This window comes from Muscardinus avellanarius, assembly GCF_963383645.1.
Source record: "Muscardinus avellanarius genome assembly, chromosome: 10".
NCBI lineage: Eukaryota > Metazoa > Chordata > Mammalia > Rodentia > Gliridae > Muscardinus > Muscardinus avellanarius.
The window spans coordinates 50,121,552-50,143,215 of NC_137796.1; the positions used below are offsets into that span (position 1 = coordinate 50,121,552).

The 21,664-nt window shown below is 52.0% G+C and overlaps 3 protein-coding genes across 3 annotated transcripts in view; 2 read left to right on the forward strand and 1 right to left on the reverse strand.

Annotated features, from left to right (window-relative positions):
* CCER2 (coiled-coil glutamate rich protein 2) overlaps nt 1–802 on the forward strand; it is a gene marked incomplete at both ends in the record, with an annotated part of 2,096 nt that extends 1,294 nt beyond the window's left edge. Inside the window, 3 exon segments of the mRNA XM_080703582.1 lie at nt 7–124; nt 411–579; nt 713–802. Of these exon segments, the coding sequence (XP_080559708.1) occupies nt 7–124; nt 411–579; nt 713–802 (377 nt within the window).
* Nucleotides 803–1,206: 404 nt separating this feature from the next.
* NFKBIB (NFKB inhibitor beta) lies at nt 1,207–6,485 on the reverse strand (the record flags this gene model as incomplete). The annotated part of the gene is made up of 6 exons (XM_080704062.1): nt 1,207–1,290; nt 2,018–2,296; nt 2,371–2,459; nt 3,603–3,936; nt 4,015–4,120; nt 6,307–6,485. The coding sequence occupies 6 exons, from the start codon at nt 6,483–6,485 to the stop codon at nt 1,207–1,209; spliced, it is 1,071 nt and encodes a 356-aa protein (XP_080560188.1).
* A 311-nt stretch (nt 6,486–6,796) lies between these two features.
* The window catches only part of SIRT2 (sirtuin 2), a gene marked incomplete at both ends in the record, with an annotated part of 29,198 nt that continues 14,330 nt past the window's right edge, over nt 6,797–21,664 (forward strand). Inside the window, 8 exon segments of the mRNA XM_080702755.1 lie at nt 6,797–6,824; nt 6,827–6,921; nt 12,195–12,243; nt 12,716–12,829; nt 17,090–17,131; nt 17,274–17,380; nt 17,473–17,529; nt 17,933–18,001. Of these exon segments, the coding sequence (XP_080558881.1) occupies nt 6,797–6,824; nt 6,827–6,921; nt 12,195–12,243; nt 12,716–12,829; nt 17,090–17,131; nt 17,274–17,380; nt 17,473–17,529; nt 17,933–18,001 (561 nt within the window).

The following is a 21,664-nucleotide window of genomic DNA, read 5'->3' on the forward strand; positions in this document are numbered from 1 at the left end:
CCGCAGTCTGTGGCAGGGAGCTGAGAGGGGTGGAGGAGAGAGGCGTGAGAACTCGCCCCACCAGCAGCAGCAGCAGTCAGGAGCTGAGGCCGAGCAGGAGGAGGAAGCAGCTTTGGAGAAGGAGGTGAGTGGGGGAAAGGGATGAGGGCATCGGGGGAGGGGACATCAGAGGGTCGGCAGTCACTGCAAACCCTAACCCAACCCAGCAGCAGACAGCAAGATCCACCACGAATGACCAGTGACCCAGTCTGACGCCCAAGCAAGGCCACCACTTGGCCATGGCGGCTTCCATCTTACAGTCACCAGGAAGGCCACCACGTTGCTCAGAAGCATTTGAGTTAGCCACCCTCGCTGGTCCAGAGCGAGCAAGCTGGCCACCGTGAAAGCGGATGCTGTGCCTGGCTTGCTAGATTGGAGACTGACACCATTGCTGGGTCACAGCATGAAGTTGTCACTGTGATCAGTGGCTGTAACCGAAACAGCTATGATATCACAGATGGGCCACCCAAATCGGGCATCTTTACTAGTCCCATAGCTGCTCCATCAGCTGCAACAGTGAACGCGAACCCCGGGGTCATGGTCATCAGGATGCTCACCATCAGGCTGTGCTGACGAGGATGATCACTGTGACAGGGCAGGCCTACATTCATGGTGACCACTGAGGTGGCCGGCCTTTGAGTGCAGGCGCTGACCCCATCTCTGATTCCACCAGGGACACGACGTGGAGCGGCTGGAGCACATGAGGGAGGAGCTGCAGAAAGCCACAGCAAGACTGGGGGAGGACCTCAGGAGGGAGGGCTGACCCTGGCCTCGTGCCCTCCTCCCTCCCCAGCACCCTGCGGCTTAGGACTGTTGACTCCAAACCCCCTTCTTCACTTGGCCCCTGTTCCACCCACAACCCAGCCTGGAAGGGACTGGAGAAAGGGTGTGCCTCTGAACCAAGCCAGAGGGGACAGGTCTGAGCTGGACTGGGGGGGCAGGGGAAACACCCCTCAGCATCCCCTAACCCACCCCACCCCTTCTGAGTGAATAAAGCACAAAGAACCAGCCAGGCTCGGCATGTGGTGCTTGGCTTTGCAGACACTGACCCCAGGATACACCAGACCATGGGGAAGGCAGCGTTAGCTTGGCCTTTGGTTTTCAGGCTGAGATTTTATTAAATTTGAAATTATATTAACACTTAAACATCAGATGGGGTCGGGGCTGTCAGGAAGAGGTTTGGATGCCTGGAGAGGGGGTAGCCGATTTGGGCTTCCGGCCACTGTGAACCACGATGTCGTCATATTCATCCTGGGGGTAGAGGGGGTGGTAAAGGGTGTGGCCCTGCCCACCGCCCGAGTCACAGCTCTCTAAGAACTGGCCTTGCCTGGAAGCAGGAGATCCCTGCTGGGGTTCAACCTCCTTGCTCCTGGCTCTCTGAGCACCATGTTCGAGGCCACGGCTCCCAGGCCTGCTTCTCCTACCACTAATGCTGGAGTTCCAGCTTCGCAGCTGCTCTAGTATTTCAGGGACTTGAGGTCTCTCTCCTCCATTCCTCTCCTCTGCCTTTACCCAAATTCTTCTACCCCCACCGTTCAGTGCTGTCCCTGGCCCAGGGCAGTGTCTCATTGCCTGGGTTCTCCAACTGAACCTCTTCTCACCGCTGACTAGGGTCTTTCCTATCACTGCCAGTGTACCAAGCCCAACCCCACCGCTGCCAAAGGTCACCTGCTACAGCCTGAGTTCTCCAACTTTTGCTCCAAAACCACTCCCCACACTGCCACCCACTGCTGCCTGTGCTCACCCATCACAGGACTGAGGTCTGCTCTCCACCTCTGCCTGAGTTCTACCTGCCACTGCCTTAGCCTTCCATACCTCCGGAGTCCCCCCACACCACCATGTCCGGGTCCCTCCTGACTGCGGTCCACCTCACTGCCCTGCCCCCGGGGTTCCCGTGAGGGAACCTGCCTGATTATCTGCTCCTGCGCTCCGCTGCAGTTTACCCTGATGCCCCAGCCGGGCTGCCCTCCTGACTCACACTCTCATCCCTGCCGTCACCGTCGCCATCGCTGTCACTACTGCTGCTGCAGGGGCCAGGCCTGTCGTCCTCGTCCTCAGGCTCAGGCTCAGGCGCTCCGTGTGCGCGGAGGAGGCGGGCGAGGGCAGGATTGGGCCGGAGCAGAGCGCTGCCCAGCGGAGTGCGGCCCCCGTACATGCGGGCGGCAGGGTCGGCACCCGCTTTCAGGAGGAGCTCTAGCACATCAGCCGCCTGCGCCTCCACTGCCAAGTGCAGAGGGCTCCGGCCACACGTGGGCTCCTGTGGCATGTGGCAGAGAGGTCAGCGGGCCCAAGGGGACAACCACTCACCACCTGCCCTTTACAGTGGCTCACCGGTTTGTTGAGGTCTGCTCCAGCGTCCCGGAGCAGTCGGACCATCTCCGAGTCTTTGTGAATGACGGCCACATGGAGTGGGGTGTGGCCTGAGGACAGAGTGACTGGTGTCAGTGGATGGTGGGAGACCGGGGTTCCCAGTGCCATAGTACTGGGGAAGGGCCATGCGGCCCGAGGGTGATCAAGTTTGGGATCTGGCTCCTGAATTGCTCTGCAGGTATGTCACAGAGACACCCGGAACCCACTGATCTGAAGCCTCAGGTGTCTGAGCGTGCCAATGGGTACCAGTACTGGATTGTGGGATATCCGGGGCCTATGGGCAAAAAGCCTGAAGTTGTCAATGGAATTACTGGATCTTGAGGCCAGGGGCCCCAAGTCTCTGGTCTCTTTCACAGAGGAGCTGGGTCCTAAATATCTGAAAGGCCTGTGACCTGAGTTTGGGGAATGGGTCCTGAACATAGGCCCTGAGTGACTTCAGTCCACTTGTAGTGGGACCCTAGTCCCACTCAGCTGAACTTAAAGAAGGGAGGGTTCAGTTGGGCAAGGAGGCGCACACTTGTAATCCCAGCATTTGGAGGCTGAGACAGGAGGATCGTGGTTCACAGACAGCCTCAGCTACTTAGTGAGGCCCTTTGCAACTCAGTGAGACCCTGTTTCAAAATAAAGAATAGAAAATAGGGCTGGGGGGGTGTAGCTCAGAGGTAGAATGCCCCTGGGTTCCATCCTCAGCACCGCAAAAAAAAAAAAAAAAAAAAAAAAGGGGGAGATGTGAAACTCAGATACCAGAGTCCTGGGTAGACAGGGCCTCTCTCCAGGAGGCCTGGCTGAGGGGCTGCCCCTGCACCCCATGGCTGGGAATCCAGGAGGCCACAGTTGCACAAGGCTGGACTTCAAAGCCCCAGATCCTGAGTGGGCTAGGGCCTGTGGTTTGTAGGTCGGAACAAGAATCCCAGGTGGACTGCACGTTGCAGGTAGGGAGCCTGGGTTCAACCACTGCATCCTGGAAGCTCTGGGTCTGTGGGTGGCAGATCTGGGCCACCAGGCAGGAGTTCTGGGTCCCATGTTTAATTCTCCATGTCTGGGGCCAGAGCAGAGGTCCTTGATCTCAAAATACTAGGGTCCCTGAAGCCTAGGGCCAACTTCCCAAGGGTCTTAAGCAGAAAAGCTAAGCCCGGAGCCCTGCACCTTGTGTCTGGGAGCCTGTGTGCCTTCTGGTGTGGGAGCATCCTCACCATCGTAGTTTTCAGACTCAAGTTGCAGCCTCCAGTCCTCTTTATTCTCTTCCTCTTCCTTCTCTGAGTCGGGTTCCTGGTACGAGGCAACTGGGGTTTGCCCCGTGCTGGGGGTGCGGTCCGGGCTGTGTGCGAGGTAGGTGCCAGGGACTTCACTGGGACGCTGGGGGCGGGGCTGGAGCAGCGCACATGCGCAGGCATGTGCCCGCCCGCGACAGGCCAGATGCAGGGCCGTGTGGCCCCCACGCTCCACCATTAGCAACCCAGCGCCCGCTGCATACAATTTCTCCACCACCGATGCCTCCCCTAGGATGGCTGCGAGGTGCAGTGCTGTCTGCAGGAGCAGAAAGCAGAAGTTAAGGTCACACTGAGAACTCCGGATCCCATGCCCTCCGCTGTCCCCTTGGCTCACTTGGCCTAGGTCATTCTGCAGGTCCAGGTACTCCGTGCCAGCGGAGAAGTCTAGGAGGAAATCCAGGAAGGGTTCGTGCTGATGAATTACCGCCAGGTGCAGTGCCCTGGGGACAAAGACAGGGGGCAGAGGGCAGAGGTCAAGCACTCACTTTCCTTCACTTAATAAACATGGCACACCTACTATGTGCGAGGTATTGTGACCATAATTCTAGAAATAGCTGTTGGCAAGTCTGGAAGAGTCAGAGATTAGAGTTAACTCAGCAATTTTGTTTAATCACTGTTTGTTTGTTTGTTGTGTGTGTGTGTGTGTGGTGCTGGGGATGGAACCCAGGGGCATTCTACCTCCGAGCTACATCCCCAGCCCAATTTTTTATTTTGAAACAGGGTCTCACTACGTTGTGGAGGGCCTAAGTAGCTGAGGCTGGCCATGAACCTGGATCCCCCCTGTCTCAGCCTCCCAGGTACTGTGATTACAAGTGTGAGCCACCACGCCCGGTTTAATCACTTTTGTTAAGTGATTAACTTCTGCCCCAAATGAAGTAACCGGGACTGATTTTCCTCCCATCTGAAAACAATAAAAACAACAACAAAATCATAAAACACAGTATATGAGCTGGGCATGGTGTTGCATACATTAACCACAATACTTAGGAGGTTGAGATGGGAGGATATCAGGTTCAAAGCCACCCTCAGCAACCTAGCAAGGCTCTCAGCAACCTAGTGTGAACCTGTTTCCAAATAAAATATAAAATCAGAGCCAGGCATGGTGGTGCATGCTTGTAACCCCAGTACTTGGGAGGCTGAAACAGGAGGATCGCAGGTTCGTGGCCAGTCTCAGCTACTTAGTGAGGCCCTTCACAACTGAGTGAGACCCTGTTTCAAAATAAAGAATAAAAAACAGGGCTGTGGATTTAGCTCAGAGATAGAATGCTCCTGGGTTTAATCCCCGGCACCTAAAAAAAAAAAGGAAAAAATGATATAATATTGGGCTAGGGGTATAGCTTGGAGGTAGAATGCCCCAGGGTTAAATCCCAAGTACAAAAGAAAAAACAAAAAAGAACCCAAAATACATTATATGAAGCAACAGTTCTGAAGACACTGATTATCATGTATAAATTACAGTAAGCATGAAAGATATGAGAAACATGAGCTGAGCCCTACAATTAGTTGTCACCACTTATTGTCTTGAGAGTTTCCCTGCCATGGCAGGTGCACAGAGGGAAGATGCAGGCAGAGTCCAGCAAGGTGCTTGGGGAAGAAAGGAAAGAAAAAAAGAAGGAAAGAAAAGAAAGTAAAAAGGCAGTAAGTGAGCCGGGCGTGGTGGCGCACGCTTGTAATCCCTGCACTTGGGAGGCTGAGACAGGAGGATCGCACAGGTTCGAAGCCAACCTCAGCTACTTAGGCTCTCGGCAACTTAGAGAGACCCTGTTTCCAAATAAAATATAAAATAGGTCTGGGAGTATAGCCTGGAGGTAGAAAGCCTCTGGGTTCCACCCCCAGTACCACCCAGATTTTTTAAAAAGGCAGTAAGTGCTTTGGAGAAAAATAAAACAGAAAAATTAGACATGTGGATAAGCTGAGAAAAACATTCTAAGCAGAAGGAAGAATGATTATAAAGAGTCACACAGGGGACTTCACCTGGGTTTTTTGTATGATGTGTTTACTGTTGCATCCCTAGTGATTAAAAAGTGCCTGACCCATAGGAGGCGCTTAATAAACTCTGACCTCAAAGAACCAGCTCTGGTTTTATTAACCTCCCCCATCCCCTTCTTTTGTATGTGAGGGAAATAATTCATTAACAGATGAATCTCTTTTCTCACGGAATTCTCATGCTCCCCATTCTCTCTTTGAATTTAAGGGTTTGAAGATCAATGCTCAGAAGACTGGGTCATAGAGTTGGGAACCAAGTAGTAATTTTGAAAGTCAACGTCTAAAAATAAATCAGGAGCTAAAAATCAAAGATCGTGTTTGAAGATTAGAAGTCAGGAGGACCCGAGCCAGAGTTCCAATAGTCAGGGAGGCTCAAATCAGGTTTCAGGATCAATGGGTAGGATGTAAATTCCAGGAGCTGAAAACTAGAATTCAAGAAAGGAAGGTCAGAAATTGGGTTAGGATGAAAGTAAAAGACTGGTTTCATTATAAGTTAGACCCTGGAGATTAGGGGTCAGGAAGTTCAACATAGTAAATCAGATTGAGTAGGAAGAGGTTACGAAGCCACAGGGATCAGAGACTAATGGGTAATCAGACTTTGCATCCTAGGACCCCGTTTGGCAGTGTAAGGTTCACTCACGTGTCCCCATCCTCAGTGACGTAGCCAAAGACGAGGGGCGCCCACGACAGCCCCGGGCCCAGCTCCGGGCCCAGCCCTGGTCCTCCAGGAGCCGCTGCGTCCGGGCCCAGAGAGCCCAGGCCGCTATCACACCATTCATCTGAGTCCGCAGCTTTCCCCAAGCACGCGACCCCGGCCATGGCCCCTGCCACCTCAGGGGCCCCGCGGCCGCCCGCCTGCCGTTGGGCTCTGTCAGGAGCTCCGGCGCTTCCGCCCTGCGGGAAATTCCCCAACACGCCCCCTGGTTTACCCAACCAGAGTGGGCTACATTGCTTACTCCCGCCCCCATACCGCCACATGGCCAATCAGAGTATTCATATGGACTACCGCTCCCTAGTCGTCCCCACAATTCCCGGACGCCCTTTACCAAAATGGCTGCTGACGCCAGGCCCTCTGGGACTCGTAGTCCGGCTCATTCGCGGCTTCCGTACCTAAGAAGGGCGCTGCCGCGATGGCTGCAGGGAGTTGTAGTTCTCTGTCCGGTCCTGCCCCTCCTACTTCCGGTGCCGTCACGGGACAGAGCAGTCGGAGACAGCCCCGAGGGCCCCCGCCCCGCGCCCATGGCCGAGCCGGACCGTGAGTCGGGGGCTCTGGTGGGAGGGTCGGGCTGCGCTGGGGCCTGGCTGAGGGCTGCAGGCCCCGGGGCCCGAGGGTAGGCGCGCCAGGGTGGGAGGTATGGGCTGCCTGAGGGGAGTGGGATTTGGAGGGCCGTTGCTAGGTGGTCCATATTGCTAGGTCGGTGGGTTTCTGGGTTACGACGTTTTAAGGGTCCGCCAGTACGTCTGTTTGCGTGTTTCTTGCATCTTGGCTTCTGAGGACCCCCTTTGCTAAGGCCTTTAAGTTGCCGCGGACCCGATTGCTAAGAATACCTGGTGATAGGGGCAACTGTAGGATGCTACGGGACCCCTCGTGTCCCGTCCTGTCACTTTCCTCTGGTTTCTGTGCCTCTCATAAACCTACCACCTCCACTGCACCTCCGACCTCCTACCCGCCTCCCAGCCGATGTATCCCTTCTTATCTTTGCTCTTGTCAAACTTCCCTCTCCCATGTAATCTTGACCCTCCCTGCTCACAAACACACACTACTATGCCTTTTAACTCCTCCTGAGTTTTCCTTCAGCCGTGTCTCCTCTCCTCCTTTCTTCTCTCTCCTAAACCTTCCCCTCCTGAGCCTCCTGGCCCCTTTCTAGCCACCTCTCCAGCCAGTTCTCCTCAGTCTAAGATCTGCTTTGCCCCGACTCCTCCCTCCCTCGTTTCCATTTTTACCACCAGCCTTGACCCCAGTGTAACTAGTTGATGGGTCTTATCTCCCCAACTGCCATTTTGAACCTCTTAACCATGCCCCCCACTGTAACCACATCTGCTCCCCCTCCCCAGCCTCTGACCCTCTGGAGACGCAGGCAGGGAAGGTGCAGGAGGCGCAGGTGAGATGGGGGGAAGGGTGGAGGGAAGGAGGAAGACGGAGGTGGTCCCATCCCAACGGGGTGGTGGCAGAGGGGAGAGAGTTACCAGGGCCCTGTGAATATTGTCCCAACCCCTGCACGTGGTGCAGCCGTCCTGGGGACTGTCAGAGAAAAGCATGCAACCCCAGGTCTTCCCTCCCAAAATTTACTCTTCCCTTGCTGTGTCCACCCCACTCCTAATCTCCATTGGAACCTTGTTTTTGCTGGGCCTAGTATAGACAGGTGTTTGATTGTCCTGAACGCAGAGAGCTCGCAGACAAGTGACAAGAAAATGGTCCTAAATGGTGATTATGAAAGTAGCTCAGGGCGCTTCTGGGGCCCAAAGCAAACTTTGTGGGTCACAGGAGATTTCAGCCATGCCCTTTCCCAGAGGAACCCATGGCTAGTCTAGGAATGAGGCCAAGAGGTAGTCACAGAGTGATAAGTAATGAGCGCCTTAGAATCTTCTTAGACCAAGTGAGAACTGTTGTTCTGTGCGAGGGCTGTGCAAAGCCCTGGGAGCAGGACCCAGTGGGTGCATTCGTTCAGTGGTTGGATAGCTTGAGGAGGGGGTCAGCTATTTATTTTATTTTATTGCGAGTCTGGGGATGGAACCCAGGGGCATTCAACCTCTGAGCTACACCCCCTGCCCTATTTTATTCTTTATTTCGAAACAGGGGCTCACTAAGTTGTGGAGGGCCTCGCAAAATAGCTGAGGCTGTCCGGGAACCATGATCCTCCAGTCTCAGCCTCCCGAATGCTGGGATTACAAGCCACGCCTGGTGGGGTCAGCTATTTATAGCATGTATTGGCTACTTACTCCAGCCAGGCTCTCTGCTTAGTGCTTTACAGGCAACATCTCATTTAATCTTCTCAACATCTCTGTGAAGAATAAGGCCTTTCGTGGCCATTTTCCTGGGCAGAGGAACAGAGAAGGGTTTAAAACCCATGGAACTGGCATACTACCCTTTAGATGCTTTGGGAAGAATAGCTAGGCTTCCTCACAGATGCTGGAAGGCACTTGCGAACACTGCCAGCTTCTGCTAAGGCCAGGTTGCTCCCACATGTGGGGCAGGTCCCTTGTGTACCCCCACTTTCTGCACCATGAAAGTGCCAGCCCACTCACGCCCGTGAGATCACGCTTCAAATGTAAGTAGTGCACAGCTGGGTGTAGTGGACATACCTTAATCCCAGTACTTGAGAGGCTGAGACGGGAAGATCATAAGTTCAAGTTCAGCTTGGGAAACTTAGCAGGACCCTGTTTTAAAATACAAAATAAAATAGAGCTGGGGGCTGGATTTGGTGGCACACACCTGTAGTCCTAGTGCACGGAAGACCGAGACAGGAGAAACACAGGTTCAAAACCAGCCTCAGCAACTTAGCGAGGCCCTCAGCCATTTAGCAAGACCCTATTTCCAAATTAGAAATTTAAAAAATAGGGCTGGGAGTGTAGCTTAAAGATGGAAAAAAATAGGGCTAGGGATGGGGCTCAGAAGTAGTATGGCCCTGGTTTCAATCCCCAGTACTCCCTCCCCGAAAAACTAAAAAATGGGCAGCACAGAAGCTGGGATTATAATACTGTTCAAGTGCACAGAGGAGTCGTGCTGAGGTTCCCAAAGAATGACTGCTGCCAGAGAAAAAGGTCTCATGGTAGAAGTGATCCTCAGTCCCAAAGAGATGCAGGGATGTAAACTGCAGCATTGTCTGTAACGGGCAAGGCTGGAAACAGTCCAAACGGCTGTCAGGAGATAGATTAAATGAACTATGGTTCATCTGTACAATGCAACACTATGCAGCTGCTTAAGAGAATGAGGTGGGTCCGTGGTATATTGTTTAGTGTAAATGCAAAGTGTAGCACTGTACTACGGTATGACTTATTTTTCTAAAAAATAATGAGTTTTTATATGCAGAGAAAAAAATCTGTAAAAATTACCATCAAACTATTAATAGGGGTTATATTCATGAAGGCGAGATGGGGAAATCCTAAGGCAGGTGCCCAAGTTACAAATTGTCTAACAGTCAGAGTTTTTGCAAAGCATCTTAAAAAGCAATAAAAAGCCGGGCGTGGTGGCGCACGCTTGTAATCCCCGCGCTTGGGAGGCTGAGACAGGAGGATCGCGCAGGTTCGAGGCCAGCCGCGCTGGTTTAAGAGACCCTGTTTCCAAATAAAAAGTAAAAAATAGGTCTGGGAGTATAGCCTGGAGGTAGACGGGCTTCCAGGAACCCCAGAACCACAAAAAAAAAAAAAAAAAAAAAAAGCCGGACATGGTGGCGCACACTTGCAATCCCAGCATTTGGGAGGCTGAGACTGGAGGATCGTGGTTCGCGGACAGCCTCAGCTACTTAGTGAGGCCCTCCGCAACTTAGTGAGACCATTTCAAAATAAAGAATAAAAATAGAGCAGGGGGTGTAGCTCAGAGATCAAATGCCCCTGGGTTCCATCCCCAGACTCGCAAAAAAAATTTTTTAAAGCAATAAAAAAGCTGAGGGTGCAGTTCAGTGGTAGGGTGCTCGCCTAGCACGTGTGGGGTCCAGCACCAAAGGAAGAAGGAAGGGAGGGAGGGAGGAAAGAAGGAAGGAATAAATGAATGAATTTGCGTGTGTTACTAGGGATTGAACCCAGGGGGATTCTACCTCCAAGCTACACCCCCAACCCTATTGTTTATTCTTTATTTTGAAACAGGGCCTCACTAAGTTTAGCTGAGACTGCCTGCAAACCTGTGATCCTCTTGTCTCAGCCTCCCAAGTACTGAGATTATAATCATGTGCTACCATTTCTGGCTAGGAATTCTTAAAAATATGTTTGGAAGCTGGATATGGTAGTGTAGGCCTATAATTCTAGGATTTGGGAGGCTAAGACAGCAGGATTGCAAGTTCGAGACTAGCCTCAGCAACTCTGTGAGACTCTGTTTCAAAATAAAAAGGGCTGGGGGTATAGCTCAAATATGGAATCCCCCTGGGTTCATTCCCCAGTATCATATGTTTGGAGGGGAGGTTCTTTTTAAAAGGCCTGGAAGCAGGATAGTAAGTGACTGGGGGAGGGGTTTGCCTGAAAGCCTTTTAAGCAAGAGGCTGACCTGTTCAGGCTGCATATATATATATATATATATATATTTTTTTTTTTCCTTTTTTGGGGGGGAGGTGGGTGGAACTGGGGGTGGAACCCAGGGGCTTTTCTACCTCCGGGCTATACTCCCAGACCTATTTTATAATTTATTTGGAAACATGGTCTCACTAAGTTGCTGAGAGCCTCACTAAGTTGCTGAGGCTGGCTTTGAACCTGTGTGATCCTCCTTTCTCAGCCTCCCAAGCCCGGGGATTACAAGCGTGCGCCACCACACCCACCTCAGGGTGCATATCTGAGATCCATTGTAGGGCCCAGCACTGGTCTAGCAGACACCCATTCAGCAGTCGATGGTTCCAGAGGCCCCGCTCTCAGTGCTGTGCATTCAGTGATGAATACAAAGTCCCGCCTTTTTGGAGCTAACATCATAGAGATGTTTGTGATTGGCTGATAAGGCTGCTTATCAGTGAGCCAACCCAGATAGGCCACTGCAGGGAGGGCAGTAGGGTGGACCAGAGGTGGAGAGTAAGACCAGGAGGCTGGGGGTGGGGGGCTGGAGCAGGTGGAGCCTGGTATAGAGAGAAGGGGTCAGGAGAGGGGCTCTTGGGAGCCTGAGCAACACACTGGGGGCTGAGGGCTGTCGGCTGGAGCAGGTGGGCAAGGGAGGGAGGCAAGGCAGATGGACAGTGATCCTCACTGAGAAGGGCCGGGGTGGGGGGAGGTTTGGGATATGGCCGGGGTCACCTGGGGCGAGGTGTCCAGGAGGTGTTGGGAACCCTGGGTCTGGGGACAAAGAGGTGGTATCATCAGTGACTAGGCTGAGGCCATTGTTCTTGGTGTGGCAGGTAGCTCAGGGAAAGCAGAGAGGGCCCAGGAGAGAGTCCCAGAGGGAGAGCAGAGAGGGCCCAGGACAGAATCCCAGAGCTGCGGTTTGGGGGGCTCCTTCAGGGAGCTGCAGGGCATCACTCAGGGTGACCAGTGAGCAAGTCTTCTGGGAAGGGAGCAGGCCCACACTCCGCAGGACAGGGACATGGGAGGACGCGACACCGGGTGTGCGACAACAGCAATAGCCAGCACTTACTGAGTGCTGCCCCGAGGACTTCAGCTCAGACTCTGAGCTCCCTTCCAAGAAGAGGGACACTGAGACCCAGCGAAGTGGCGTGACTCACACGAGAAGCAAACGAGATTCTCCTGCCCCGGCCAGCCTGTCCCCCTGCCCCTCACTTCCCCAGGCCTCTTCCCAGCCAGACCCCCACTCCCAACCCTTGTCACTACCACCTCTCCCCTCCCTCACCCCACCTAACCCCGCTTCTTGGGCTTGGCCACCCCACCCGCCCCTTCCAGGATTCAGACTCTGATCCAGAAGAAGGAGCTACTGGCGGAGAAGCGGAGAGTAAGTATCTTCCTGGGGGGCAGGGAGGGCCCTGGGTTGCGGGATTTCAGAGCAGGGACTAGAGATACCCCCTCATCTCCACAAGCTGGGAATGGTGGAGCACGCTTGTAATCCCAGCATTTGGGAAGCTGAGACCAGAAAATCACAGTTTGCAGACAGCTTCAGCTACTTAGCGAGGCCCTGTGCAACTCAGTGTGACCCTGTTTCAAAAATAAAAAAAAGACTAAAAAAAAAAAAAAATTGCTGGGTTCCATCCCCAGTACCTACCCCCCCCCACACACACACACACAGTGTGTAGTGGTAGGTTTGGCACCAGCACCAGAGCAGAAGCCTGGAGTTCGTGGGCTGGGCCAGGCATTGTGCCTGCAATGGTGGGTAGGACAGGGATCCCAGGCTAGGGGAGGGGCCCTGGGGACATCCACACACCCTGGCTGAATTCCCACCCCGCGCTTTCTCTCTTCTTTCTGGACAGTGGACTTCCTGCGGAATTTCTTCTCCCAGACCCTGGGCCTGGGCACCTCAAAGGAGCGACTTCTGAATGAGCTAACCCTGGAAGGGGTGGCCCAGTACATGCAGAGCGAGCGCTGTAAGTCCCCCGCCTGGTTGGTCCACTTCCCCCGCTCCTGGCCCTAAGTGGCATCACACTTTTTGTTATAAGTAGCAAGAGATCCAACTCTTCAGCCCCCCAAAAAGGTGTTGGCTCTGAAGTCCAGCTTTAATCACAGTTGGACCTAGTTGCTCTCATGTTCTTAAAGATCACACCTCTCTCCGGCACCCATTCTCTGTAACTCTTAACAGCTCTGAATGTAAGTTCTGCCAGCCTCACAGCTACTCCTTAAAGAACACACCTCTTTCCCAGAGATCCAGGCAAAACACCAGAGACCGCTTCCCGTTGGCCCATGCTGGGTCAAATACAGACTGCTTAATCAAGTTCTGTATTTCTGATTGGCCAGATCTGGCTCACATCTCTATTGCTGACTATGCCCTGATTGGCCAGGCCTATTTCCTAGAATGAGGGTGATAATTCTACCTTGTGGAGTTTTGTGGGTTGTGTGTTTAGGGGAAGGAGGGGGGCTAAACGATTTAAGAGGGATGTAGAGGATTAGAGGCCTAGAACTGAGCCAGAGCTGTGGCATGTTTGCCATAGATACTGCTACAGGAAGCTTGTTTCAGGTCGGAATGTAGGTGCTGACTGGCTGGGTCACCATGAAATTTATATTTCTTGTTGTGAAATGAATCACCGAAGTCTGAGCAGCCAGCCCTTGGCAGTCCTCAAGGGGAACAATGGACCCTTTGAGGGTCCTGAACAGCCTTTTGTTGAGGACCCCTTCTCCAGTTTCCCCATCCTGCTCGGCAGCCAGGCGAGCTGCCCTGGCCCTCCCTCTCCTGCAGCTGTCCTCCGGCTCAGGCAGCAGAGAGCCAGGGTGGTGCTACAAAGCGGTTCCTTCTGTCCTCCTGCATCAGGGTCTTGGAGTAACTGGCCCACACAGGAGCCTGTGTGGGACTAACAATGAATAATCATTGATAATAACAAGCTGGGCATGTAGTGCATGCCTGTAATCTCAGTACTTGGGAGGCTATAGGATGCCCCTGGGTTCCAACCCCAGTACCACAACCATCATCATCGCAATAACAACAATGACTAATTTAGCCATCACTGTTTGTCAGACTCTGGACCAACCACTTTTCTGGTATCCTCTTACTGTGTCTTCATATTATATCTATGAGGTCGTTATAGGAGTCATATGGGCAGAGAAGGGAATTGAGGCGCAGAAATGTGATTTTGTGCAAGGTCAAACAACTGGCAAGTGGCAGAATCGGAATTTGACGGTCCTCTGAACCCAACACCCCCCATCTCCATCCTCACTGGCTCCAGTCGGGCCTGCTCCGATGGTGTCCCAGAGACGAAGCTAAGGGCCTGCACTGTGGCAGGCCTTGATGTTTGTGCACCCTTTTGTCTTCCGTCAGCTGACGGGCAGATGTCAGGGCTCTGTGTGGTAGGACCACCCACCAGCCAGCAGCTGAGACAGCTGCAGGGCTATTTCTGCTTGGCTCTGGTGCTCCTCAAGAGATTCAGCCCCATCTGCCCCATCTTCTTTTGTGAGAATTGGTAAAAAAAAAAATTGGGGAACAGAGCGCTTATAAGTGTATGACTTGTGGGTCTCAAGAAATCTAGGACAATTGACCCAAAGATTAGGAATCACACACATGCAGTGTTTGCTGGGTGCTGGGTGCTGGTCTAAGCTTGGTGTGGATTAATTCATTCTCTCAATGCCTGCGAGGTCAGTGCCATCATTATGCCTGTCTTCTAGTGTAGGAAGCCAAAGCTCAGCATAGTAGTAGAAACAGTCTAAGACCCACAGCCAGCAGCAAGATAAGTGTGTGCCACCACACCCGGCACCCGGCTTATTTTTTTATTTTGAACAAGGTCTTGCAGAGTTGCTGTGGGCCTTGCTAAATTGCTGGGGATGTCCTCAAACCTGGGATCCTCCTGTCTCAGCAGGACAGCCAGGATTTGAGGCCGTCTCTAGCCGTTCTCCTGGGTGTGGGCCCAAAGTGGCGAGTCTTTGGTCTCCTAAAATTGGCCAGGCTTCAGGTAGCTGATGTGTGTTTGCCTGTGAAGGAAAGGAATGTAACAAAAACATGAGTATAATACGCTGGAAACAGGTCATCCAGGACTGTGTCTAGAAGATGAGCTGTTGCCAGAGTTTTTGAAAATATTTTTATCATATAATGAGTTTATTTGTGCTCTGAAATAATTAAATATCAACATGGACCTTTGCATTGAGTGGCTTCATGGGTCACGGCCCATATAGAACTTGGACAGGAGATCCTTTGGCCTGGGTGTTTCTCTTTCGTGGAAGAACCGCACAATATGTGTCCGCTGCGTCCACACTGTTTCTTCAGTTCCATCTTTCCCTTAACGACCAGAAGATCAACTATCCTGGGCATCTGAGATGTAGGCATTCCTTATAAACATTTCTCAGACTTTATCTTGTTCCTGTTTCATAGTGATGTCTAGCTGAAATAAGTGCACAGTGTTCAGCAGCTTTCAATATCAAGCTCGGTAGAGCTCACCCACCATCCGCTTGGCCTCCTTCATGTCCAGGCTAAAAAAAGGCTTCACAGAGGTCCTGACTGTAGCTGCAGCCTGGCATAGCCGCTCATCACCTCTCTAAAATTTTTATTTATTTATTTATTTTTATTTATTCATCTATTATTTTTGGTACAGGGGATTGAACTCAGAAACAGTCTATCTCCAAGCTATACCCCAAGCCTTATTTATTTATGTATTTATGTATTTATTTTTTAATATTTTTATTTATTTATTTTTATTTATTTAGGTGGTGCTGGGGATAGAACCCAGACCTATTTTATACTTTATTTGGAAACAGGGTCTCACTAAGTTCCTGGCCTCACTAAGTAGCTGAGGCTGGCTTTGAACCTGTGCGATCCTCCTGTCTCAGCCTCCCAAGCGCTGGGATTACAAGCGTGCGCCACCACGCCCGGCCGCTTATTTATTTATTTGTTTATTTTTGTGGTACTAGGGATGGAACCCAGTGGCATTCAACCACCAAGCTACACCCCCTGCCCTATTTTTTTACTCTTTAGTTGCGGAGGGCCTCACTAAGTAGCTGAGGCTGTCTGCGAACCACAATCCTCAGGTCTCAGCCTCCCAAATGCTGGTATTACAAGTGAGTGCCACCATGCCCGGCTTTTGTATTTAAATTTTGCAGCAGGGTCTCACTGAGTTGCATAGGGCCTCACAAAGTAGCTGAGGCTGTCCTCGAACTGTGATCCCCCTGTCTCAGCCTCTCAAAGGCTGGGATTATAAACGTGCACCACCATGCCTGGCTCCCAGCCCTATTTTTTATTGTTTATTTTGAAACAGGGTCCGCCGGGCGTGGTGGCGCACGCTTGTAATCCCCGCGCTTGGGAGGCAGAGACAGGAGGATCGCGCAGGTTCGAAGCCAGCCGCGCGCGCTGGCTTAGGAGACCCTGTTTCCAAACAAAAATGTAAAAGTAGGTCTGGGAGTGTAGCCCGGAGGTAGAAGGGCTTCCAGGAACCCCAGTACCACCAAAAAAAAAAAGAAACAGGGTCTCACTGAGTTGTCGAGGGCCTCATTAAAGTAGTTGAGGCTGGCTGTGAACCATGATCTTCCTGTCTCAGCCTCCCAAATACTGGGATTGCAAATGTGTACCACCACACCTGGCTTATTTTTTTTTTTTTGAAACAAGGTCTAGCTAAGTTTCTGTGGACCTTGCTAAATTGCTGAGGATGTCCTCAATCCTGGGATCCTCCTGTCTCAGCTAACCATGTCCTGGGGTTACAGGTATGTGCCACCATGCCTGGATTTTATTTATTTATTTTTGCAGTACTAGGGATTGAATGTAGGATTTCGCATGTGCTAGGCAAGAAGTCTACCGCTGAGCTACATTCCAGCTTGAGAGATTTTCTTACTAGTCTACACCTCTCCCAGGGAATGGCCCTACACAGCCATCTCCTCAAGGTCTTATGTTTTGTTTTTTTAAGCTATTTGGAAGAAAGACTTTTACTTAGGTGGCACTTTGCTGGCTATTCCTAAGTCAGTGTCATTTCAAACAGTGTATTCCTTGTCGCCTTGCTGGCTCTTCTACCAGTTGACCGTGTTCCCCAATCTGAGCCTTTGTTTCCTGGATTGTAACATGAGGATGCTAACACATCCCTCTGATGGTTGGGAAGATCATCATGTATCTGAAATGCCGTCCGGGTCCTGGCACAGAGGAAACAGTGCCGGGGCTGGGTGGGTGGTATCGTAGAGGCAGAGCAGACCATGTCACATGATGTTAAACTCCGCTCCTCCAGGTCGCAGGATCATCTGTTTGGTGGGAGCCGGAATCTCTACATGTAAGTGCCCCCTCCTCCACCCCAAGAGTGGGGGAGCCCCTCGCGGGGGCTAGGGAGGGCCCTGTGTGAGCCAGCCCGGAGGGTCTGTTAGTTCCGTGGGGATGTCATCCCTGATCCTTGCTTCCTGCCCCTCCCCTCCCAGCGGCGGGCATCCCTGACTTCCGCTCTCCATCCACTGGCCTCTACGCCAACCTAGAGAAGTACCATCTGCCCTATCCGGAGGCCATCTTTGAGATTGGCTACTTTAAGGTACACATCTGTCATGAGCAGGGTGGGGGGACCGCTCCAACCCTAATCCCACCTAAGTAAGGCATCTGGCCTTCTGGCTCTATCTTCCACAGAAACATCCAGAACCCTTCTTTGCTCTGGCCAAGGAACTCTATCCCGGGCAGTTCAAGGTGAGATCTTTTCCTGCAGGGGAGGTTGGGGGAGACCAGGCATGGGAAGGCCCCCTCCAGGGCGTAGAGACAATAGCCACTAAGTACATGGACTCTGAACCGGGCATGGTGGCGCACACCTGTAATCTCAGTCCTTGGGAGGCTGAGACAGAAGGACCACAGGTTCAAGGGCAGCCTCAGCAATGTATTGAGCCTCTCAGTAACCTAGCCAGCCCTTGTTTGAAAACAAAAAATAAATAGGGCTAGGAGTGTAGTTCAGTGGTAGAATGCCCCAGGTCTGGTCCCAGTAACACACACACACACACACACACACACACACACACACAAACACACACACACGGGTGTGGGCGGGCAGTGGTGTGCCGCCCTCTCTTACCACAGCGTTGTCCTCGTTCCCCTCCAGCCCACCATCTGTCACTACTTCATCCGCCTGCTGAAGGAGAAGGGGCTGCTCTTGCGCTGCTACACGCAGGTAGGCAGCCTTGGGGGCCGGGGGAGGCTGGCTTGGTCCCCGCTTCCCTGCCTTTGCCACCTCCCAGGCTCCGGAACAGCTTCACCCTCTTGGGTCTGTGGTGAGGTGGCCGTGAATTCCTCTTGGGCCAACCCATGTGTGCTGCAGCAAAAGGGCCCCAGGTCTGAGGGGTGCCACCGGTGTCACAGACACCCAGATTTACTGTTTGTCACAGCACTTTCCAGCAGATAACACCAAAGTGACCTGTGCTAACAAAATCAGCACTCTGTGACAAGCTTCCAGCAACTAGGCGCTTTCTTTAGGAAGGGGCACGTGTGTGTTACATTACTTGGGATTGAGCCCCAGGGCATTCTACCTCCGAGCTACACCCCCCAGTCCAATTTTATTTGTATTTTGAAACAGAGTCTCTAGGTTGACAAGAGGCTCACTATTTGCAGCTGTCCTCAAACCTGTGATCTTCCTGTCTCAGCCTCCCAAGCACTAGGATAACAGGTGTGCGCCGCCATGCCCGGCTAAGGGACACCTTTTGTTTTCTTTTTGGGTACTGAAAATTGAACCCAGGGGCATTCTTCCTCTGCATTACACCCCTAGCCCTTTTTATTTTTTATTCTGAGACAGTCTTGCTGAGTTGCTGAGGTTCTTACTAACTTGCTCAGGCTGGCCTCAAGCCTGTGATACTCCTGTCTCAGCCTCCAAGTACGGAGAATTACAGGCATGTGTCACTGTGCTTGGCTAGGGCACCTTTTGATAATTTGCATAATTATGAACACAGCACTGAATGTGCCATGGGGCCATGGCTGGCATGTGTGAGGTGCTTAAGCAACGGGGGCCCACATTGTCCCTTCTGGACTAGTTCATGAGACTTGTGGAGTCTCACACACCTAATACCAAAAATGTACCTCTATCTTTGTTCTCTCGATATATATTGAAAGTACATGATGCACCACAGCATTATACATGCATGCTATAAATCATACCTCAGGACCCCAAACTGTAAAATAGAGACATAACACTTGGATATGATATGATATGATATGATATGGGTGTTTTAGCCAGGCACAGTGGCACAAACCTGTAATCCCAGAAATTCTGAGGTGGGAGGATTACAAGTTCAAGGCCAACCTGGGCAACTTAGTGAGACTATCTCAGAATTTACAAAAAAAAATTTTTTTAAAGGGCTGGGAATGTAACTTATCGGAGGAGTGCTTGCCCAGCAAATAAATAAAAAGGTGTCATGTTTTCTTCTAGCTCCCAGACTGGCACCCGGGGCTTCAGAAGCTGCCACCAGGGGGAGTATGAATTCTTTTGGGATTCAAATTTCTCAGATGGAGCAGGTGTCCCTCTCTGTCTGGGGCTGTGGCAGCAGGGCAGGGGACAGTTTCCTCCTCCTAGGAGCTGCCCAAGCTGGGGACCAGCCTGACCTGGGGAGTCGGCTTCACTCGTGGGATGTACACGTGACATCAACAGCTCGCTTGAAGCCGGGCGCTGGCGGACATCTCTTCTGGCATTCTGTTTGTTAGCCTGTCACAAGAGATTTTGCTAAGTGACAGCTTCAGTAATGTATCGAGACCCAGTGCCAGGCCCTGTAAGCAGCAAGCAGAGCAGGCACCCCTGTCCTCCTGAGCTGCCATTCGGGGGCGAGGGGGTGAGGCCAATGGGAGAAGCCGTAGACCTGCTGCATCCACGGCGACAGGGCGCTGGAGCACAGTCACGTGGGGGAGTTGCTCAGAGGGTCTGTGGGTGGAATGCTGTTCTGAATAAGGCAGCCAGGGAAGCCTCACTGAGAAGGGGACACTTAAGCAACGTCCTGTAAGAGGTGAGGCAAGGAGCCTTGGGGTTACTGGGGGAAAAGCATGTTCCAGGTAACAGGAACCGCCAGTGCAAAGGTCCTGAGGTGAAACTGTTTGATGTGTTCAAAGGAATCCCAAAATGCTGGGCCTGAGCGCTGGGGGAGAGCTGGAGGAGACTCGGACAGGGAAGTGACAAGAGCGGATTCTGTAGGCCGAGCAGGGGCCAAGCAGGAGTGGCTGGGACCTGACCCCCTCTAGCTGCATGTGGGGACAGACAGGGCAGAGGGAGAGGATGGAGGGTGGACTGGCACGGGGAACAGAGTCAGAGGAGTAGAGGTTAGGAATCTGCTGTGGGGACAGAACATAGGGCCTGCTGCTGCGGCGGCCACTGCTGCTGCTGCTACTGCTACTGCCGCTGCTGGCTGTGCCCAGGAAAGAAAGGAGAGTCCAGCTTGACCTGACAATTCCCAGGCGAGGACCTGAGACACCTGGAACCCAATGCTGGGCTGTCGGCCAGCCAGGCGCAGCAGCGCATATCTGTAATCCCATTGCTCAGGAGGCTAAGACCAGAGGATGACAGGCTCAAGGATAGCCTCAGCAACTTAGTGAGGCCCCCAACAACCCAGGGAGACCGGGTTTAAAAATAAAAAGTGAAAATAGGGCTGGGGGTATACCTCGGAGCGTAGCTGGGTTCAGTCCCCAGTACAAAAAAAAAGTATGTTTGGGTCAGTGTTATACATAGGCATTTCCCCCACTACCTTTAATTTAATTTTATTTTTTTTCTGGTACTGGGGATGGAATCCAGGGGCATTCTACCTCCAAGCTACACCCCCAGCCCTAATTTTTTATTCCTTATTTTGAAACAGGGTCTCACTAAGTTGCAGAGGGCCTCCCTAAGTAGGTGAGGCTGTCTGCGAACCATGATCCTCCTGTCTCAGCCTCTCAAATGCTGGGATTACAAGCATGCACCACCACCCCTAGCTCACTACTTTAAATTTAAATTTAAATTTATTTTTATTTATTTATTCATTTATTTATTCATTTATTAATTGATTGATTGATGGTACTAGGGGTGAAACCCAGAGGCTTCCTACTTCTGGGCTATACTCCCAGACCTATTTTTATATATTTTTTGGAAATAGGGTCTCACTAAGTTGCTGAGAGCCTCACTAAGTAGCTGAGGCTGGCTTTGAACCTATGCAATCCTCCTGTCTCCGCCTCCCAAGTGCAGGGATTACAAGCGTGCGCCACCAAGCCCGGCTTCTTCCTTTCTTCTTCTTCTTTTTTTTTTTTTTTTTTTTTGGTGGTACTGGGGTTCCTGGAAGCCCTTCTACCTCCGGGCTACACTCCCAGACCTATTTTTACATTTTTATTTGGAAACAGGGTCTCCTAAGCCAGCGCGCGCAGCTGGCTTCAAACCTGCGCGATCCTCCTGTCTCTGCCTCCCAAGCGTGGGGATTACAAGCGTGCGCCACCACGCCCGACTCTACCTTTCATTTTAAACCATGTTTATTTTATTTTTTCTGGGGGCTAGGAGCCAGGATCTCACTCTGTTGCCCTAGCTGACCTCAAATTCCTGGGCTGTGCTTTATAGTGCCACACACTTAAAATGCCAGTACTTGGGAGGCTGAGACAGGAGGATCCGTGTTTAAGGACAGCCTCAGCAAGTAATGAGACTCTCCTCAACCTAGCAAGACCATGTTTCAAAATAAAATAAAGTAGTTCTGGGGGTGTAGCTTAAAAGTAGAATGTCCCTAGGTTCTATCCCCAGTACCAGGAAAAAAACAAAAGACAAAAAAACTGGGCTCCGGTGATCCTCCTTCCTCCGCCTCCCAAGTAGCTAGAACTCCAGGTGCCCACCACTGTGCTTGGC